Below are 17,701 nucleotides of genomic sequence, written 5' to 3'. Positions count from 1 at the left end.
ATCAGAAAAGAAAGAACATATACCAACACAATAAAAGCTATGTAGAAAAATGTATAGCAAGCAATATACTAAGTGGACAAAACCTGGAAACATTTCCTTTAAAGTCAGGAATGAGTGAAGGGTGCTGACGCTCTCTGTTGTTCTTGCTGGCTGTATTTCTCAGTGTCTCACCTTCAGTAGTAAGATTAGAGAAAGAAATAAAAGGTATGCAAGAAGGGGAAGATGAAGTTGAAAGCACCTGTTTGGAGATGGATGACCCTGTGATTAAATGGCGCTGCCTGAGGACTCCACCAGAAAACTCAGAATTGATAAGCACAGCGGAGTGGTCGTCTACCAATCCCGGTAGCTTTTCTATAAGTCAATAATGATCCTATTGGGAAAGAAATCAGAAAAAAAAAAAACCTACTCACTATAGGATTTCAGAAACAAAATAAATGTATAAAAATCATCCTGAGGAGATGAAATAGCTTTAGAAGAAATAATTTTTAAAACACTAAAGAAGATAGAAGCTGAAGAAGGCAATAGAAGAGGGGGAGAACAAGCCCACGCTCATGAGATAACAGAATTAATTCTGTGAAAAAAAACTCACTATGTTTCAGAAACTATCCACAGCTTCAAAGCAGCTCTCACTGAAGTTCCTATTAAGTTCTCCCAAAAGTTGAATTCATATGGAAGGAGAAAGGACATAGAATAGGCAGATCATGGCTGGAGGCAACACGAAACCTAACTTTAAATTACATTACAGAGCTCAGAGACAAAGACAGCATGGCACGGACACAAAAACCCGACATGCAGATCAATGGAATAGGACAAAGTGTCCTGAAATAACCCCGCACAGCTACAGCTTCGACAATGGTGTCAAAACACTTGTTAGAAGAGAGCCTCTCCAACAAATGGTGCTGAGAACACTAGGTATACACACATGAAAGAGCAAAACCAGATGCAGGGAAAAAAAGATCAATTCAAAGTGTAACAAAGGCTTTAACTTAAAACCTGAAACTCAGAAACTGTTAGTTGAAAGCTCTAGGTTAAAAACCATTAAAATTACACACATAAGCAGGGATTTAAAAAAAAAAAACTTTATTTTTAAAAAAGTTTTTTTTCATTTTACAACTGACCCCAAATACCCCTCCCACCTCTTCTCCCCCTCCCACTCCCCATGCACCCCTCAGAAGGTAAGGCCTCCCTTGGGGAGTCAAGGAAGTCTGGTATACCAAGTTGAGGCAGGACTAAGCCCTTTCCCCCAGGTATCAAGGCTGAGCAAAGTATCCCACCATAGGGAATAGGGGTGCCAATGGCCAGTGACAAACAAATGCAGATGAGATGGGGAAATAGAACCTGTCTATGCCTCTGGGAAGAATGTAATTTGCTTCCTTACCCATAGAAGTCATTATGGAAGTTTCTCAAAATACCAAGAGTAGAGTTGGGTTATGACCAGCTAGCTATACTGTTCTTCAGGTACATTGCGGTGGCTATTGTTAACTGCTAACCTGGCAGGATCTAGAGTCAGCTGGGACATGAGCCTCTCAACATGTTTGTGAGGATTGTCTTAAGTTCATTAAGTGAGGTGGGAAGATGTGCCCACTATGGGTGGCACTTTTAGCCTAAGACTGGGATTTAGGACCTAAGTGAAGAAAGCAAGCTGAGCTCCAACAATGCTCTCCACTCTTTGACGGCAGAACTCCCCCAAGCTCCTGCTGTTACAATTTACCCTGTCATCACGAACTACAACCTGTAGGCCAAAGATAAACCATTTCTATGTTACTTTGCTATTATAATTTCATCACAGCAACAAGAAAACAAACTAAGACAGCACCCAGAGGGCTCAAAGTGAACGTTTATATTTGGTGCTGCGTTGTTTGTTCACAACAGCCAAGATTTGGATCCAGCCTAGATGTCCATCAACAGATAAATGGATACAGAAAATGTGATATGTATACATAATGGAATTTTATTCATCTCTAAAGAAAAACAAACTGATCTCCGCCACAGGAAAAAAATATATTCCACTGGAAATCATTATATGGAGCTAAATAAGCCAGACTTGAAAAGTGCCCTGTGTTTCCTCTTATGAAGAATGTAGTTTCAAGTGTCTCTCTCTCTGTGTGTGTGTGTGTGTGTGTGTGTGTGTGTGTGTGTGTGTGTGTGTGTCTGTGTGTGTGTATGTGTGTCTGTGTGTGTGTGTATGTGTGTCTGTGTGTGTGTCTCTGTGTGTGAGTGTGTGTGAGTGTGTGTGTGAGTGTGTGTGTGAGTGTGTGTCTGTGTGTGAGTGTGTGTGTGTGTCTCTGTGTGTCTGTGTGTGTATGTGTGTCTGTGTGTGTGTCTGTGTGTCTGTCTGTGTGTCTGTGTGTGTGTCTGTGTGTGTGTGTGTGTGTGTGTGTGTGTGTGTGTGTGTGTGTGTGTATGTTTAAGCAATGAAAGGAGGAAGAGAACTATCAGAGTATGGAGAAGGAGAGGTGATGGGGGTACAATAGAGGCTATTGAAATATACAGAACAGAAAATCAATTAAAAACATCAATTAATTAACAACTACAAACTCCGGCCATGAGGTAGGGAGGGAGATCCATATCCTGGCGGAAGTTGGAGAAAGCAGAATGAGGAGAAAGAAAATGGAGAAGATGGATGAGGGAAGGAATAAAAACAAAATATCATAATTTTGTAGGAAAATCTTACAATGAAACTCCAACTTTAACAAAAATTAATAAAATGTTTTTTTTTTCTGGTAATCTGTGAATTCTGAGACCGTGTAGATGTATTGAAATTGTGCCATACTTACATTCTTGAGACCTCTCCTGCTTCTCTGACCCAGTGTCTCTGCGTTTTTATTTTACATTTTATTTATTTTTGAATATATATAACACGTGTCTTGAGCAGATCCGTTTCTCACTCTCCTTTCCATCTTCTCCCAGGGTGCACACCGCCCGCCCAACTTCATGTCTTCTTTTTGTGGTTTGTAATTTGCTAATTGATGTTTTGAACCCACTGAGTTCCAATAGTGCATGGACTTGGAGTCATCCACTGGGGAATGGAAATATTATCAATGTCACGTTTCTTTACTTTAAAATTTATTTATTTAATTTATTTATTTTACATAACCCATGGTCACATTTCTAAAGAAAAAATGGTTCTCTCTCCCTCAGCAGCTGCTTCAGCGTCCTCCCTCCCTCAACTTCCAACAGCTCCTCAGCTGGCAATTTTTAGCTGGTTTGACCCCATGCAAGTCTCTTGGAGGTAACCGCAGCTGTTTTGAGTTCATGCTTGCAACAGCCATGCCATGTCCACAGGACAGCATTTCACGGTACCCCTCATCTTCTGGCTCTCACATTCTTCCACGCCCCATCATTCCTCGATGGTCCCTAAGCCCGGGGTGGGAGGGTTGATTCAGGTGTCCTTTTCACAGCGGAACACGGACAGTCATGACTCTTACAGCACTTCCAACAGTAATGCATCTCTGATCAGCCACAATAAGGAGCTTCTCTGAGCAAGACTAGGAGAAGCGCGAATCTATGGACAGAACCAGAAATATTTAGAAGGCAGTTTGACATCATGACTATTTAGAAAAACATCCTTAGGTTCTCCCCAGGGGCCTGTGACTTCTCTAGCCATGGGTTTAAAATGCCAGGCATGGGTACTCCTGTGCTGCTGGCCTCACACGCAATCGAAAGAGTGTTCGTGCACCCGCCGCTGCACCAGCAGCTCCTCCTGCCTGCCAGGCCCTATTGCAGCACGGGTATCTAGTTCTTGATGTGACCACCCATATCTCTCTTTCCCTCTGCTTTGTATGCTTTAGAGACCTTTCCTGGCTACTCCTGTTCTTTGTAGCTTCTTGCTTGGGAAAGAGTTTTGGTTTCTTGGCTCTGTTTCCTTCTGCTTTTCCAACACTGTGATAGAATTTTACAGAAGACCTCATTTTTTTTTTTTTTTTTTTCTATCTCAGGCTGGGGCGGGCGGGGCTGGGAGTGCTGCTGCTGAACTTGCAGCCTGGGCTCATTGCGCCATCTGGAGGAGAGACAAGAAAGGCCCCCGTTACTTAGCTTACAAAAATTAGGGGGCTCCTCCTGACCTATAGGGATGTCCATGGACACACAAATAGGAGAGTGCTTGACAATAGTCTCTAGAGGAAAGAAAGGGTTCTTCAAAGCCAATGTTGAATGAGATTCAGGTGTACAGAGGAAGGAAACAGGGCTGGCAAGAAGGAGAGCAGAGGCCCTGGAATGTGAAAGGTGTATTTAAAAGTTGATTGTGTCCCTTGAAAGCTTTCTTATGTGTTTGGTTCTGTGTTATATACTGGAGATTCAACTTGAAAAACATAGGTGTCACCCTTGCGTTAGTGAAGTGGACTGTCACCCAGTGTGGTAAGAGATCACTAACTAGACAATTGTAAGAGTGATGAGAAGTGTTTCTTGGATGCATAGTGACTACAGATAAACAAACGTAACTGGCTGTGATACTTGGCTGGACATATTTTCTCTTGAGGTGTAGTTCCGTGCGATTCACTTGTCTAACATGCCCAAAGCCCTAGGTTTGATCTCAAGAATCCCTTGATCCTTTCATTTTAAACTAGTGTGTACCACCAAGCTACAACCCAAGCTCCAAAGATATGGATGGATAGATAGAGGTGCTCCCCACAGGCTCATGGGTTCAAACACTTGGTCTATGGCTGGTGATGCTGTTTCTGTGAGGGTGTAGAAATTTTGGACCTACCTAGAAGAAATGGACTATTCAGGGTAGGGTAGACCTTGAGGGCTATAGTCTATTTTTACTTTCTGTTTTCTCTGCTTCCCTTGTGTATATCTGCTGAGATAGAAACAAAGAAGATAGCAAGCTCCTGAAATTCCAGGCACCACTGTACCTTCCCTGACACAAAGAACCCTATTATTTTAAATTATGAACAAAATTATACCTCTCATTTGAGGTACTCCTGTTAGATATTCAGTCACAGCAGTGAGAAGACTAAATTATACCCTTGGTGACCCTCAGCTAACTTTACCATCAGAAGTAAACTCACTTGTGTTTAACTGTCCTCACATGCTGGAGCCTATCTAGTATGAGTAAAAGAACGATACACGGAACCAGGAAAGCATATTCCAGAGAAGGCTCTCTGTGAAAGAAGACAAGTGCAGGACTTCTCAAGCAGCAGGCTGAGGAGTACTTGAATAAAGGGACACTCAAATCAGCATAAGCAGAGGCAACATTTTATTGACTTAGTAAACAAGACAGCTCAAGTCACTACTAAATCAAGATTCCTAAGAAGTATCTTTGGAGACATAGTTCTATATTTGATATCCTTTTTTGAATCCATAAAGTCCTGTTTGTGAGAATATAGTGCTATTACAAGATGATTTTAGGCTTATATGATTTGTAGAAACCATGATTTCAGGAAGAAATTGTTTCCTAACTATGTTTTTGTGACTCAGTAGAAAATGGCAGTGATTGGCTGGTCTACTTCAATCTGTGAGCATATGTCGGAAAGTTACGGGTCCAGCAAGTCGAAAGCTGGATTTATGCCTACTTTTGTGATGGGGGTTAGGTGCTCTTAGTTGACAGCCCATTTCTGTCATGTAGAAATGAAAGTCAGTTCTCACAGAAAATTCCACAAAACAGATGAAAGTATAAAGAATTCCTCTCTCTCTATATATATATTCCTCCTTTAGCATACATTGGGTTCCTGTCACTACAAAGAGAACCGCTGTGACAGAACACACTTTCAGATAAGGGCAGTCGAGCTGACACTGATGATCCATTTTACTCATTTATTAGTTTTCATCTTTCGTGTGTATGAACATAGGGTGCACGCATGTGTAATGTATGTACTGTGTCTGTGCGCGAGTGTGTGTATGTGTGTATACGGATGTGGATTGCAGAGGTTGATGCCAGGAATCTTTCTCATCTCTCTTCAATCGCCATTCTTTAAGGCAGAGTCTCCCAGTTCAGCCCAGAGCTTGCCCGAGAAGGGAGTTTTGATATCCCACCTGCTCTGAGGATCCCCTCTCTCTGCCTGCCAAAACTGAGATTACAGCTGGGCCACTGCCTCACGTCTGACACTTCTGTGGGCTCAGGGGATCCCACTCTGATCCTCTTGCTTGTGTGGTAAGTGTTTTAACTGCTGAACCATCTCCTCGGCCCCTAATGATCTATTTTAAATTCTTGCTTTATCATTCCTTGGTCACTTTGAAATGTAGGTTTCTTCACACGTCCTGAAAGATGCATTTATGTACATAGTTTAGCAATCTTCATGCACGATGAGGTTTCAGAGATACTGATACTTCAATGCAGAAATCTAGCATAAGTTTCTGACCTCGAACTGCAGCATATCTTGCCTAGATTTCATAGTTTGTATGGCAAAACCAATTTTTACTTTGTCAGCCTTGGTCTATCTCCGATAGTAATATAAACTTTTTTTTTTTAAGATAAGAGATACTATTTTCAGCAAAGCATTCTGTTCTTTTTCAAGGAAGTAGTTCTGATATTTGGTAGGCTGTGTGGCCACTGTGTGGCAGAGGTGAGGTATCTGTGGTAAAATCCACATGCTGAGCATAGAGAAATTCTATGCTGAGGGAATAATTCTCAGTAATATTGTAAATACATATGTGTATTCATATATATGAATCAGTATCCCCCACTGCCTTAATGGAATATATCTCCATGAAAAAATATATATCAGCCTGTTACACAAATGGAATAGATCTCCATATACGTGTGTGTGTGTGTGTGTGTGTGTGTGTGTATGCATGTACATATCAGCCTCTTACATAAATACTTTAATTTCCAGCAACATACTAACTTGAAGCAGGGCCTGCCTGTGACAGCTCATAGGTGGTAGTTTTGCTGTAGCACAAAAGTTAGCCTGAGGTAAGCAAGTGAATTCTCAATCACAATAATTATTCATATTGACAAAGTATTTGTTGATCACATGCTCCATTCAAACAGCTCAGACAAATGATATCTGTGCATGAATGTTAGAGCCAGAACAAAGATTCTCCCAATGGAGCTGACAAAAGAGAGCTCTTCAGTTAAGTCTCTGAATTCGAGCAACAATGCACAGAGAGCATGAAATGCTAAACAGGAAGGTCAAGACAAATAACTTGAGATTAATCTAGAACCAATAGATTGAACCTATAGTGCAAATTTTGAAAGTCACTATCTAATTGGATCTCTGCTTGCAAAAATTGACTGAGATTAAGATGATTCTGACAGCTGAGGTGGGGGTCCCTAAAATTGAATTTGCTTGAATCATGAGGATTTTTCTGTTGCGTCCAATAAATGATCTTTCCCCCAAATAGAACTTCTGTTGGGTCTTCACTCTGTAACCTCAGGTGTATACATTTTCATGGGGTTCTCCTGCCACTCTGGCAAATGGGCCAGGCTTTCGGCCACATCATTTTGTACAGGCCAGCCCCAGGCTTCAAAAAAAGGGGCCAGGTTCTTCTGCACCACCTCAGAGAATTTCTTCACCCACAGATTCATCTTGCTCTCATTGTCTCTGGGGAGGTCAGGGAGGACTTGGTAGTCAGCAAAGGTCTGGATGAATGGTTCCCACCCGAAGCCCTCCTGGAGCTGGAAAGAAAAAGAAATAGCAGAGTTACATATGCAGCCTGCAAGTCACCTCCTGAACACATGCGTGAAACCACATTGTCTTTTAGTTAGGAGCTGCTGTGTTGATGTAGTTTGTCAGTGGGTCTCTCACTCCTTTTCCTCTAGAAGCCTATCCCTGTGGCTGGTGCCGTATGTCATCTTGTACAGCTCAGCACTGGAGATAGACGTCTGGGACTGTCCTGCTTTTGATTTAGAAAGGAAAGATCGTTGGCTCACCATCTACGAATCTGTGACCCTTAGGAACTAACAGCCTTGAACAATAGTTACAGCTTTTCTAGCACCAGCTGGCCCCTTCATTCTTGCTCAACCGTAATCACTGCCTAGGCCATCCACAGACGTTTTACACTACCTATGACCAACTGTCCTTGAAGGTCCGTCTGGGTTTGGGAGCTGTGCTGAGCAACAAAGGCAGAGGCAGGCGCTTAGGCAAATAAGTGGAGCATGCGCATTAGACCATGGAGCAGGGAATCAATATCACAAAGAAAAATAGTAAAGGGAGGCTTCCTGGGAGCACCAGAGAAGCAGATATAAAAAAGCTAAATGGGTGTTTCTTGATATATAAAGGAGACAAAACTGCTTCGGGTAGGGAAAAAATCATTAGTAAATGCCAGCAAGATGAGCCATGGTGCACCGTTCTGAGGAACAGTGAGAACTGGAACTGGGTGGTGGCTGTTTGGTGCTGTACCTGGAGCAGAGGAGCTACTGTGAGTTTTGGTTTATAGTGTTTTCTGGCAGCAAGCACCCTGCAAGATAGGTCCATTTGGGATCAGTTTGGAGAGAGGGAGACTGCTGGGAGAGTACTGGAGAACAGGAATGAAAGGTACTGGAGAACTGAGTTTCGCTTGTGGTGTTGCATGTGGAACACCTATAACGGCAGGAGGCCCTACCCGGCCAGCAATTCCGTCTCAGACTCCAGAGGGACAGTCTGTCTCCCAGAGGCTTTGATGTGAACTTGAATGACAAGGTTTTGACTGACACTATGACTGGGTCCTGTTGATTTTCAGACAGATTACCTATTAAGAAGGAAGCTGGTGTGGTCTAGAAGTTACCTCAGACTAATTGAAATCACAAAGGCAGTGAAAACCCAGAAACAGAGTGCTGTCACTCCCAAAGCATTGAAAGTAGGCTCTAGGTTTGCCTTTCCTAGTTAATTAGGTCAAGAGCCAGCTGTTCATCTCTGTTACCCTGGAAGTTTGAGCATGTTTTAGTATGGCTATGAGAATATTTTTTCAATGTATATCCCACAGGTGGTGAAGACTTAGAAGGGAAGGATTTTGAAATGCTGTAAAATACTGCACATTACTTATTTTACAATGACTCCTGACTTCATTTACGTTTGAAGCTTGCTTAAGACAGCATTTTCAATAGCTTGTTACCAGGTTGCTGTCCCTATGACCCACCTTCATAATACATTGTTGGAGTGGGGTAACACTAACTTCTCCTAAGCTAAGAGGTCAGGAGAAACTATATGCATTTGGCAAAGCTGAGTTTCACTGAAGATTTTCCAAGTATAGCCATGCAGTCACACTGTGTTTCCCTTAGTAGTCCCACACCTATTTATTTCCAGTTGTGTGGTAGAGAGGGGAAACACATGTTATCCACATCAGATGTACCATGCCCAATTCACAGCAAGGTGCCACCCTCTGCTTCTCTCCCCTACCCAGGAAGGACATATACTGTCTATGGTTCTTGGGATAACTGGAAAGTCTGATGGCTCCCACATTCCTGAATATCTGCTCAGTACCTGGAGATAAGTCTCTAGAGCTGTCCATACCACCCAGTTACTCAGGGGTGCTCCCTTGTCCAGGTGATTTTTGATCCTCTGCTTCCGAAGTTCAGGTTTCAGAGAAGGGTGGACCTGATCCCTGTGGATGTTTAGAACAGTCTCATGCACATAAATAGACCAGAGGTTACACAAAGCTTCAGTGGTGTGAGGTCGGAAATGCCATCTACCCTTCTGTTGGTTGTGGCCCAGCTCGTGCATCACACCCCAAATACCATGTGACCTTATTAGGATCTCATCAATGATGCCTTCTGCGATACTTATGTTGCCCATGATGGGGTATCCAGAATGAAGATAACCTGAGGAAAATAACAGGGGATAATCGAGGAGGTGGCTTGGGTCATGTCTTTCTGTAGACTACTTCTCCACCATCCCAGAAGCCCTAGAATACACCGAGTAAGCTCACTCTGACTCTACCCACTACCTAAGCTTATTTGCAGCACACCAGACTTTCTTTTTTTCTTGGACAGAATTTGACACCCACCTGCGTTTCCCTGTGAAGGGAAGTTTATGGAATATAATGCTGACTGGCATCATCCATTATTTCCTCTAATTTTAGATGGGTGACACATGCGTGTCTGTGTCTAGGTGTCCAACACTGAGGCGAAACAGTAAGGTTCTCCTCCAGTTTAGTCTTAATCGTAAGGAATCATTTTGAAAGTATGCAGATGGCAATTAGTTTTCCCATTGCTCCTCCCACACCTGTTACTTCTCCTGTCTTATTCCGCGTTAACAAGTCCTCTTGACTCTGCTGAAACCTACTGAGTGCACATCTCTTGTCTTTTCTCTTCCTCAACATTGACCGCAATTATCTACCACGGGAACAATTGTAAAACATCCACAGATTTCACTTCTCATTTCTGTAATGCTTTGCATTTTTGAGATGAAATGATGATGGTCTATGTTCTCCGCTGATCTCTATAAAATGACGTCAGTTCAGTTCAACTGAAGCTCAACCCTCAGAGCACTCATATGGAGGACCTACCAAGTGAGATCTGCTTGTCAAGTACAACCCTCTCAGGCCTTTGCAAAGGGAAGGGCACGCCTGCCAGCTTAGCTACAGCCTGCACCATCTCATCCCAGAGTTGGAGCAGTGGGTATGGGTCCCGAAGGATCTTCAGGTATTCCTTTGGGATGGTCAGGATAATATTGTCTGTGGCTAGTTCTCCCCAGGGAGCTTCACTGTACTTAGTAAGATTCTTCCATTCCTCCTGGGTCGTCTTGCCTGGAAATAAAGATTACATACCATGTTTTTTGTTTTTTGTTTTTTTTTTTTTTTTTTTTTTTTTTTTTTGGATTGCAACTGTAGCCCTTCAAGTGTGGATCACACAGACAGATAACTTGGTAATAAATCTCCTTTTTGTCTTTCCTTGTCGTCCTTTTAGACCTCCTTGAAGAGGGTGTTCATATTTCTTACCCCCCCCTTTCTGTCTTGTGACTCACCTTTCCCTAAACACTCCATTGGTGTCTCTCAAGCCAGGACCCTTGTCTCGCTCCCGTTTTCCTTCTGCTCTATGCCCATTATGAAACAGGGTCTCCTGCTCACCTATCCTGAAATATGGAGCAGACACAGCCCCACTGATGGTGACAGACACATCATCCCGATTGTACTTGTGGGGAACGATGATGTAGAGAAGCCCTCCATAGAGCCAGGAGATGGTCTTCTGGGATGAGTTTAAGTGGTAAATGTACGTCATCACAGGAGGACGGTAGTAAGTCTTTGCTTCACTTATGTTGTCTGTGTGGCAACCAATGAGGACCTGTCATAGAAAGCATAAGTCATCATGAGAATGGCAGAACCACACCTCTTCTGTGTATGTGTATGTGTGTGTATGTGTATATGTGTATGTGTATATGTATGTGTATGTGTATGCATGTATGTGTGTGTATGTATATGTGTGTGTATGTGTGTGTATGTATATGTGTGTGTATGTGTGTATGTATGTGTGTGTATGTATATGTGTATATGTGTGTGTATGTATATGTGTGTGTATGTGTATGTGTATATAAGAGGCCTGGGAGAGGTGGCAAGAGACCCTCAGAATGACAAGGGTCATGTTCTTAAGTAGAATATTTCCACTACTTAGGCACTTTCTCTAGGGCACCCTTACTTGTTTGTAATCATTCTTTGTTCTCTGTAGAGTTTGGGGATTAAAAAAAGTTAAATAAAACTAGTTCCAAGGTAAACATTGACTCAGAGAGCACACTGCCTCCCTCTCTGCCATTTCCTTTGGGCCTCCACAAGTGAGCACTGTGTAAATGCTTTATGGAGTTGAAGCTTGGAAAACACTTTGATAGTATTTCAGATACTCCAAGAAAGAAGACCAATGAGAGAAGCTTTGACAGTTGGCACAAGACAGAGAGGTCAGTGGTAGCGCATTGCTAAGCATCTGTGACTGCTGAGATTTAGCTTCATAACGACTACTGTCTGCATCTATAAAAAGGAGGGACTTTTCTGACCTATATGCCTGGTGAGGTTGTTGGGAGAATCTAAAATGTTACTGAAGAGAGGCAGGAGGATCTCTGTAAGTTCGAGGCTGCCTGGCCTACACAGCTAGTTCCAGAATGGCCAGGGCTACTGTAGAGAGACCCCCTCTCAAATAAACAAATCACTAGAAGAGAATGTAAAGCTACTGTGGACATGTCAAAAATTCACTTACTAGGGAGCCAAATGCTTTACCTTCAGCTTGGCATTAGTCGCATCACTGGGAAGTGTTATTTGTGCAACTTGACCTTCAGGCAAGTAGAGTCCAGTGCTCACCCAGGAATTGCGGTTGTCTATGAGAGTCATAAGGAAGGTTGTTGTCTTTCCGTTCATGATTTCACCTTCACCGAGAATCCCGACCCCACCAACAGAGCTACAGGGGCTCCCAAACCATCCTTTAACCACCCAAGCTGCCTGTGTTCCTAAAATTCCCTTCTTAAAAGTTAATAGAAAAGACAGAAAATGGACTTTTCAGAAGAAAGCCCTATGCAGCAATGCTGACACCAGCCAGCCCCCTGATTCTCTAGTCCTGAATGCCCAAAGGTCCCCTCTCCATTCCTTACCTGTGCTGATTTTAATAACCATGGGAGATTCCGTGGGAGGCAGTAAGGAGGGAGGAGGAAGTAGCTGAGAGACGTCAACTCCAGATTTGAATAATTCGTAAGCCAGGGAAAGCAGAAAGGCCTGAGAGCTGCCATTTAAGATTGGGTGTTCCTCACTCATACTTGGGAAGCCCTCGTTTTGGATGAGTTTTAGAGCATGCTCCTTCACAGAGTCATAGATAGAAACTCTCTGATGTGTCATTTGAAACATGTAGGAACAGTCTTTCACGAGCTTCTTCAGCCATCTTTCTTGTAATATGTTCTTCTGGCCGTAGATCATGGACTCAAATTGGGCCAGAGCTTTACGGATGTGGTAGTCTATCACCTGAGGATTTGGGACTGGGAAGGAACCGTTTTTGACTGCCTTGCTTATGATGCCAAGGCCAAAGCATTTAAGGATGATGTTATTTGGGTATTGAGTCATACAGTCAGAGCCTGGGTTCCTTTGGCCCCATAAACTGGCCTCTGCACCAATCAGCAAGCCTCCACCTTCTGCAACAAATTCTTCTACCTTCTTGGGATCTATATTGGTGAATGAGCAGCAGCAAAAGACACTCAAATCACTGGTCAGATGTTCTGTTTCGCTCCACTGGAAGCTGCCATTTGGTAACATAGACTTGAGTGCTTTCATTTCTGAAGCCAACCCAATCCTGCCTGTTTGAGACCCCATCAGCCAGTGCAAGGCATTGAGTACAAATGGCAGCATTGCTTCACTAAGCATCAAACTCTCATGTCCCCCCAACACCACACGACCGTGCCCATAGCGGGCAGCTGCAAGAAAGCAGTTGAATGAATTGTCTACTCCCAAGGGAAAGGCCCGCTGCCCATGTACCAGCAGCTGGGAGGGGAGTGCCTCTCTCTCAATGTCCATCTCAGACATCCCTTCCAGAAGCTGCTGCTGGTCATACTTGATCTCATCCTCACACCTGGAAAGAGACAGTTCTCACGTCAGTGAAGAGGAATGAGTATAGGTTAGGGCAGCAGAGATCATCCAGGACCTCAGTTCTTTTGGTACAAAACCTTCTACGTTATCTTTAATCACACCATTCAGGGGTCAGAGGCAGGCAGATCTCTCACACAGAGACCTCCTGATCTACAAAGCAAGTTCCAGGACAGCCAGGGCTGTTACATAGAAAAACCCTGTATTGAAAAAGAAACAAATGAAAAAAAAAAAAGAGTGAACTAAAGAGAGGTAAATCTCACTTTGATGCATCTTCAAATCAGTTTTAACTGGGAGCTCTTAGCATGACAAGACCTCTATCTATCACAGGATGAAACCTGACATATACATAGAAACCATTCTAGTGAAATTTCCCAGAGGACTGCTGCCTATTCCAATATTTAAGTTGTATCTTGATATCATCACCAATATCAAGTAAATTGTGTGTGTAAACAGCCTGTCTTTGGGCATGAGTCATGGTGGTAGAACCCTCACCACACTTGTGCAAGGCCTTGGTTTGCAACCCCAATACTGGAAAAAACAGAAACAGCAACAACAACAAAATAAATTTAAGTGGATGAAACTGGAAAGCGGAAATGGTCGTGCTGAAGGAGATAAACCAGGCTCACAAACTTTACGTATTTCCTCTCATATGCAGAGTTTTTAAAGAAATGATGTAAAAGTATAAGGGGGGTTATTTAGGAAGAGGGCCAGTGGAGACAATGAATCCAGGAGAGGGTGACCAGATGATTATGAGGAACCTATATGAGAGGCATGTGCGAGCTATCATAAGGCCATCCATCATTTTGCACCATGAATATAAGCTAATAACAAGGGGGAAATAACGGGGATAGACAGAAAGGGAAGGGAGACTGAAAAGGAGGTGATGGGAGGGGCAGGAAAGGGAAGGAAACAAAGGAAAGAACAAAACTGAAGAAACTGATTTCTGAAGATATATGTATATATCACCAAAAACAACACAAAAACCCCACAGACAAAAACAAGCAAAAGCTTTCGGCTACTGAACAAAAGGTGGGAGAAAATATTTGCAACATGTAAAAAAGACAATTGGTTTCTGCAATGCTGGAAGGACAGTTAGCAATCATTGGAAGTTAAGTAGAAAAACTGAAGAGCAGACGTCTCAAGGAAGAAGTATGAATTGTTACAAATATTTAAAAAATCTGCTTTGGCAATCAGGAAACAGAAATGAATAAAGTTTCCTTATTCCATAGTGATGATATACTAAACAAAAACTTGTAATATTCAGTACTAGTACTAGTATGGGCTATATTTCACTATAAGTTAACATGGCCTTTTAAAATGACAGTTTTCAATTTCAAAGGACAATTCCTAACAAATATTTGTAATCAGGCCTTTGCCTGATTAGACTAGGTGTAAAAACTTGTGTGTGATGAGCTCTAGACACTCATGTGGAAACTTTAACAAGTATTGATAATAACTCAGACTTCTGCTCTTCTGTATCATGCTATAGCTACTCTCTCTCTCTCCTCTCTCTCTCTCTCTCTCTCTCTCTTCTCTCTCTCCCCCCCCTCTCTCTTTCTCTCTCTCTCTCTCTCTCTCTCTCTCTCTCTCTCCTTTTCAGACAGGGTTTCTCTGTATATCCCTGGCTGTGCTGAAACTCACTCTACCAGGCTGGCCTTGAACTTAGAAGTCTACCTGTTTTTGCATCTCAAGTGCTGGGATTAAAGGTATGTGTCACCACCACCCAACTCTGTAGTTACTCTTAATGGAATCTTTTTAGAATGAAAAGAGTCAGAGAGTTAATCCAATCCCATAGTCAAGGGAAGCCAGCCATGTGTCCCATTTTTATCTAATCTTTATGAAGATTCTTCCTCTACTAGGGAAGAAGATGCTAGGGCTGCCTGCAGCTGTCTCTCCAGGCTTTCGCACTTTTAGCTCGGATATCACCCTTCCCTCATAGTCCTACTTTGCTACAGGAGAGAGGTTCCTGAATGTAGAGCTACACAGTTTGTTCATGTCACATTTTCCTTGCTAGCCCTGGAGTAGATTGACATTGTGTTTGATCGATCAATCGATTGATTGATTCATTCATTCATTCATTCATTCATTCATTCATTCATTCATGTTTAGTCCCTACTCAGAATGCCAGGCCTTGCATGATATTCAAAAAATAAAATGATAAGCAAAAAAAAGACATAATTCAGTTTTTAAACTTCTCTCTGTGTGAGGGAACATGTGCACCTATGCTTGTTTACTTGCGTGTGTACTCACATCTGTGTGTAGTTGTGAATTTATGTGTGTGCATGCCCGTGGTGACCTGAGTCTGGTGTTTAGAAGTCTTCCTTGATCACTCACCTCTTTATCTATTGATGTTGGATCTCTCGATTGAACCCAGAGATTACCTGTTCAGGTAGCCTACAAAGCCAGCTTCCTCCAGGGACCCTTGTCTCTATCTCCCACAAACTGGATTATTGTATGGTCTCCATGCCAACCTAGCATTTCTGTGGGTTCTGGACATCTAATTCTGGTCCTCACACTGCTTAGCAAGTACTTTTCCTTCTCAGCCATCTCCCCAGACATGAACAAACACAATTTATTTGTCATATATTTTGTTGACCTTTTTTGTACTTACCTTCAAGTTGCAACCACTCCTTTATAATTACTTATGATGAGGAGACTCAGTAGTAAATACAAATATCCCAACCCCAAGGTATTTAATAGCAAGTCTATACTAGAGAACAGAAGATGGTGTTGCTTAGCTACTGTGGTGGTGTGTATAGGAATGGCCCCCCATAGACTTATATATTTGAATGCTTGGTTACCAGGAAGTGGCACTATTAGGAAATGTGGCCTTGTTGGCGGAAGTGTGACAAGGGGGGTGGGCTTTCAGATTTCAAAAGTTCAATCCAGGCTCTCTCTCCCCCCCCTCTCTCTCTCCCTCTCTCTTTCTTCTCTCTCTTTCTTTCTCTCTCCCTCTCTCTCTCCTGCCTGCCCGTCTAGATGTAGAACTCTTGTCTCCTTCTACAGCATCATGTTTGCCTGTGTGCCACTCGCTACGCTTCCCACCACGATGATAACAGACTTAACATCCCTAATTAGATGTTTTCCTTTATGTGTTGTGGTGGCCCTGGTGTCTCTTCACAGTATTAGAACACTTAGAAAACTGCCATAGGTGATAATGAAATTAGTATTTATAATTATTTCCCTCTGTGATAACCAACTTATTCACTGTTATGCTGAAAGCTCCTTTTGGGTAGGGTAATTGAACTGATACTTAAAAAGAAAGGGAAACATCACTTACTTGACATAAAGTGTGAGATTGGGTACCTCTTTAGAGACCTCAAACGAGTCTCTATTCCCATAGACGTCTGTGAAGTACACTCCAGCCACACTTGTCACCTGGTTCCCAGGGAAACTGGACAGCACCTTGTCATGGCCATGTTGACTGGCCCAGTAGCAGGCCTGGCCCCCAATGAGCAAGCCCCCACCACGCTTCACAAACCGGACCAGCTTCTCAGTCAAGGTGTCATTGTTGGCATCAGTGCAGTAAACACCCAGAGTCTCTCCAGGTTGTGGCTGAACCAGGGCCTCTAGACCAGAGTTACTTAGGATGTTACCTAGTGAGGCCAAGGTGGAATGCACTACAATGGGAGCCTCTGGGGACGGGCAGAGCCACCTCACTGCATTGAGAAGAAACGGGGCCAAGCCTGCATGCAGCAGGTATCTCTCATGGGATATGACCACCAGGCGGCCTTGGCCATAGGAAGAGGCAGCAATGAGCACCTGTCCCTTGTCATTGACCATCACTGGGAAGGCGGCCTCCCCAGTAAGAAGGAGTTCACAAGGAATGAATTCTTTGGGAAGATCCCAGCTGGTCACTCCATTCATGAGGGCCTCAAAGGCGGCATCAGGAGTTGTTGCCATGGTTCCAACAGCTGCTGCAGAGGACACGGAGACTCCGGATGGTGACTCAATGAACAGGTACTAAATGAATAATGAAAGCAACAAGTATTCTCTAACAAGGTCTTGCACAAGAAAGCTTAAGAAGTTAGAGTACTTACCCCCTCCTCTGACTTCCTCAGAGCTTCACCTTTAGAAAGTATTTTCATCACTCAAGCTATTTCTTGCTGTCTCTTTCCTGACTTCCACCCAGACGCACCCCATGACTCTCTTCCATCATCTTAGCTGTCTTCTAGCTCCATGCTGCCCAAACACTGTCATTACAGCTACTCTTTATCTGTAAGATCGCCATGGCTTACCTCAGCCCAGACTTTCTTAGTGCAATAGATCTTTTGTTTTGCTAATCATATTA

The 17,701-nt window shown here is 43.1% G+C and overlaps 1 protein-coding gene across 1 annotated transcript; it reads right to left on the bottom strand.

The window, feature by feature from the left end:
* Positions 1 to 7,300: 7,300 nt before the first annotated feature.
* Positions 7,301 to 17,313, bottom strand: LOC100753218 (TRPM8 channel-associated factor 3). Its single transcript, XM_027389720.1, has 7 exons — positions 16,691 to 17,313; positions 12,429 to 13,393; positions 12,061 to 12,158; positions 10,927 to 11,140; positions 10,366 to 10,605; positions 9,342 to 9,679; positions 7,301 to 7,558 (listed from the first exon to the last, which is right to left on the bottom strand). Exons 1-7 carry the CDS (start codon positions 17,311 to 17,313, stop codon positions 7,301 to 7,303), a joined length of 2,736 nt encoding a protein of 911 aa, XP_027245521.1.
* Positions 17,314 to 17,701: the final 388 nt, after the last annotated feature.

Source organism: Cricetulus griseus (genome assembly GCF_003668045.3).
Source record: "Cricetulus griseus strain 17A/GY chromosome 1 unlocalized genomic scaffold, alternate assembly CriGri-PICRH-1.0 chr1_0, whole genome shotgun sequence".
Classification (NCBI taxonomy): Eukaryota; Metazoa; Chordata; class Mammalia; order Rodentia; family Cricetidae; genus Cricetulus; species Cricetulus griseus.
The sequence above is the reverse complement of the archived record's forward strand: the minus strand, read 5'-3'. Positions and strand labels throughout refer to the sequence as shown.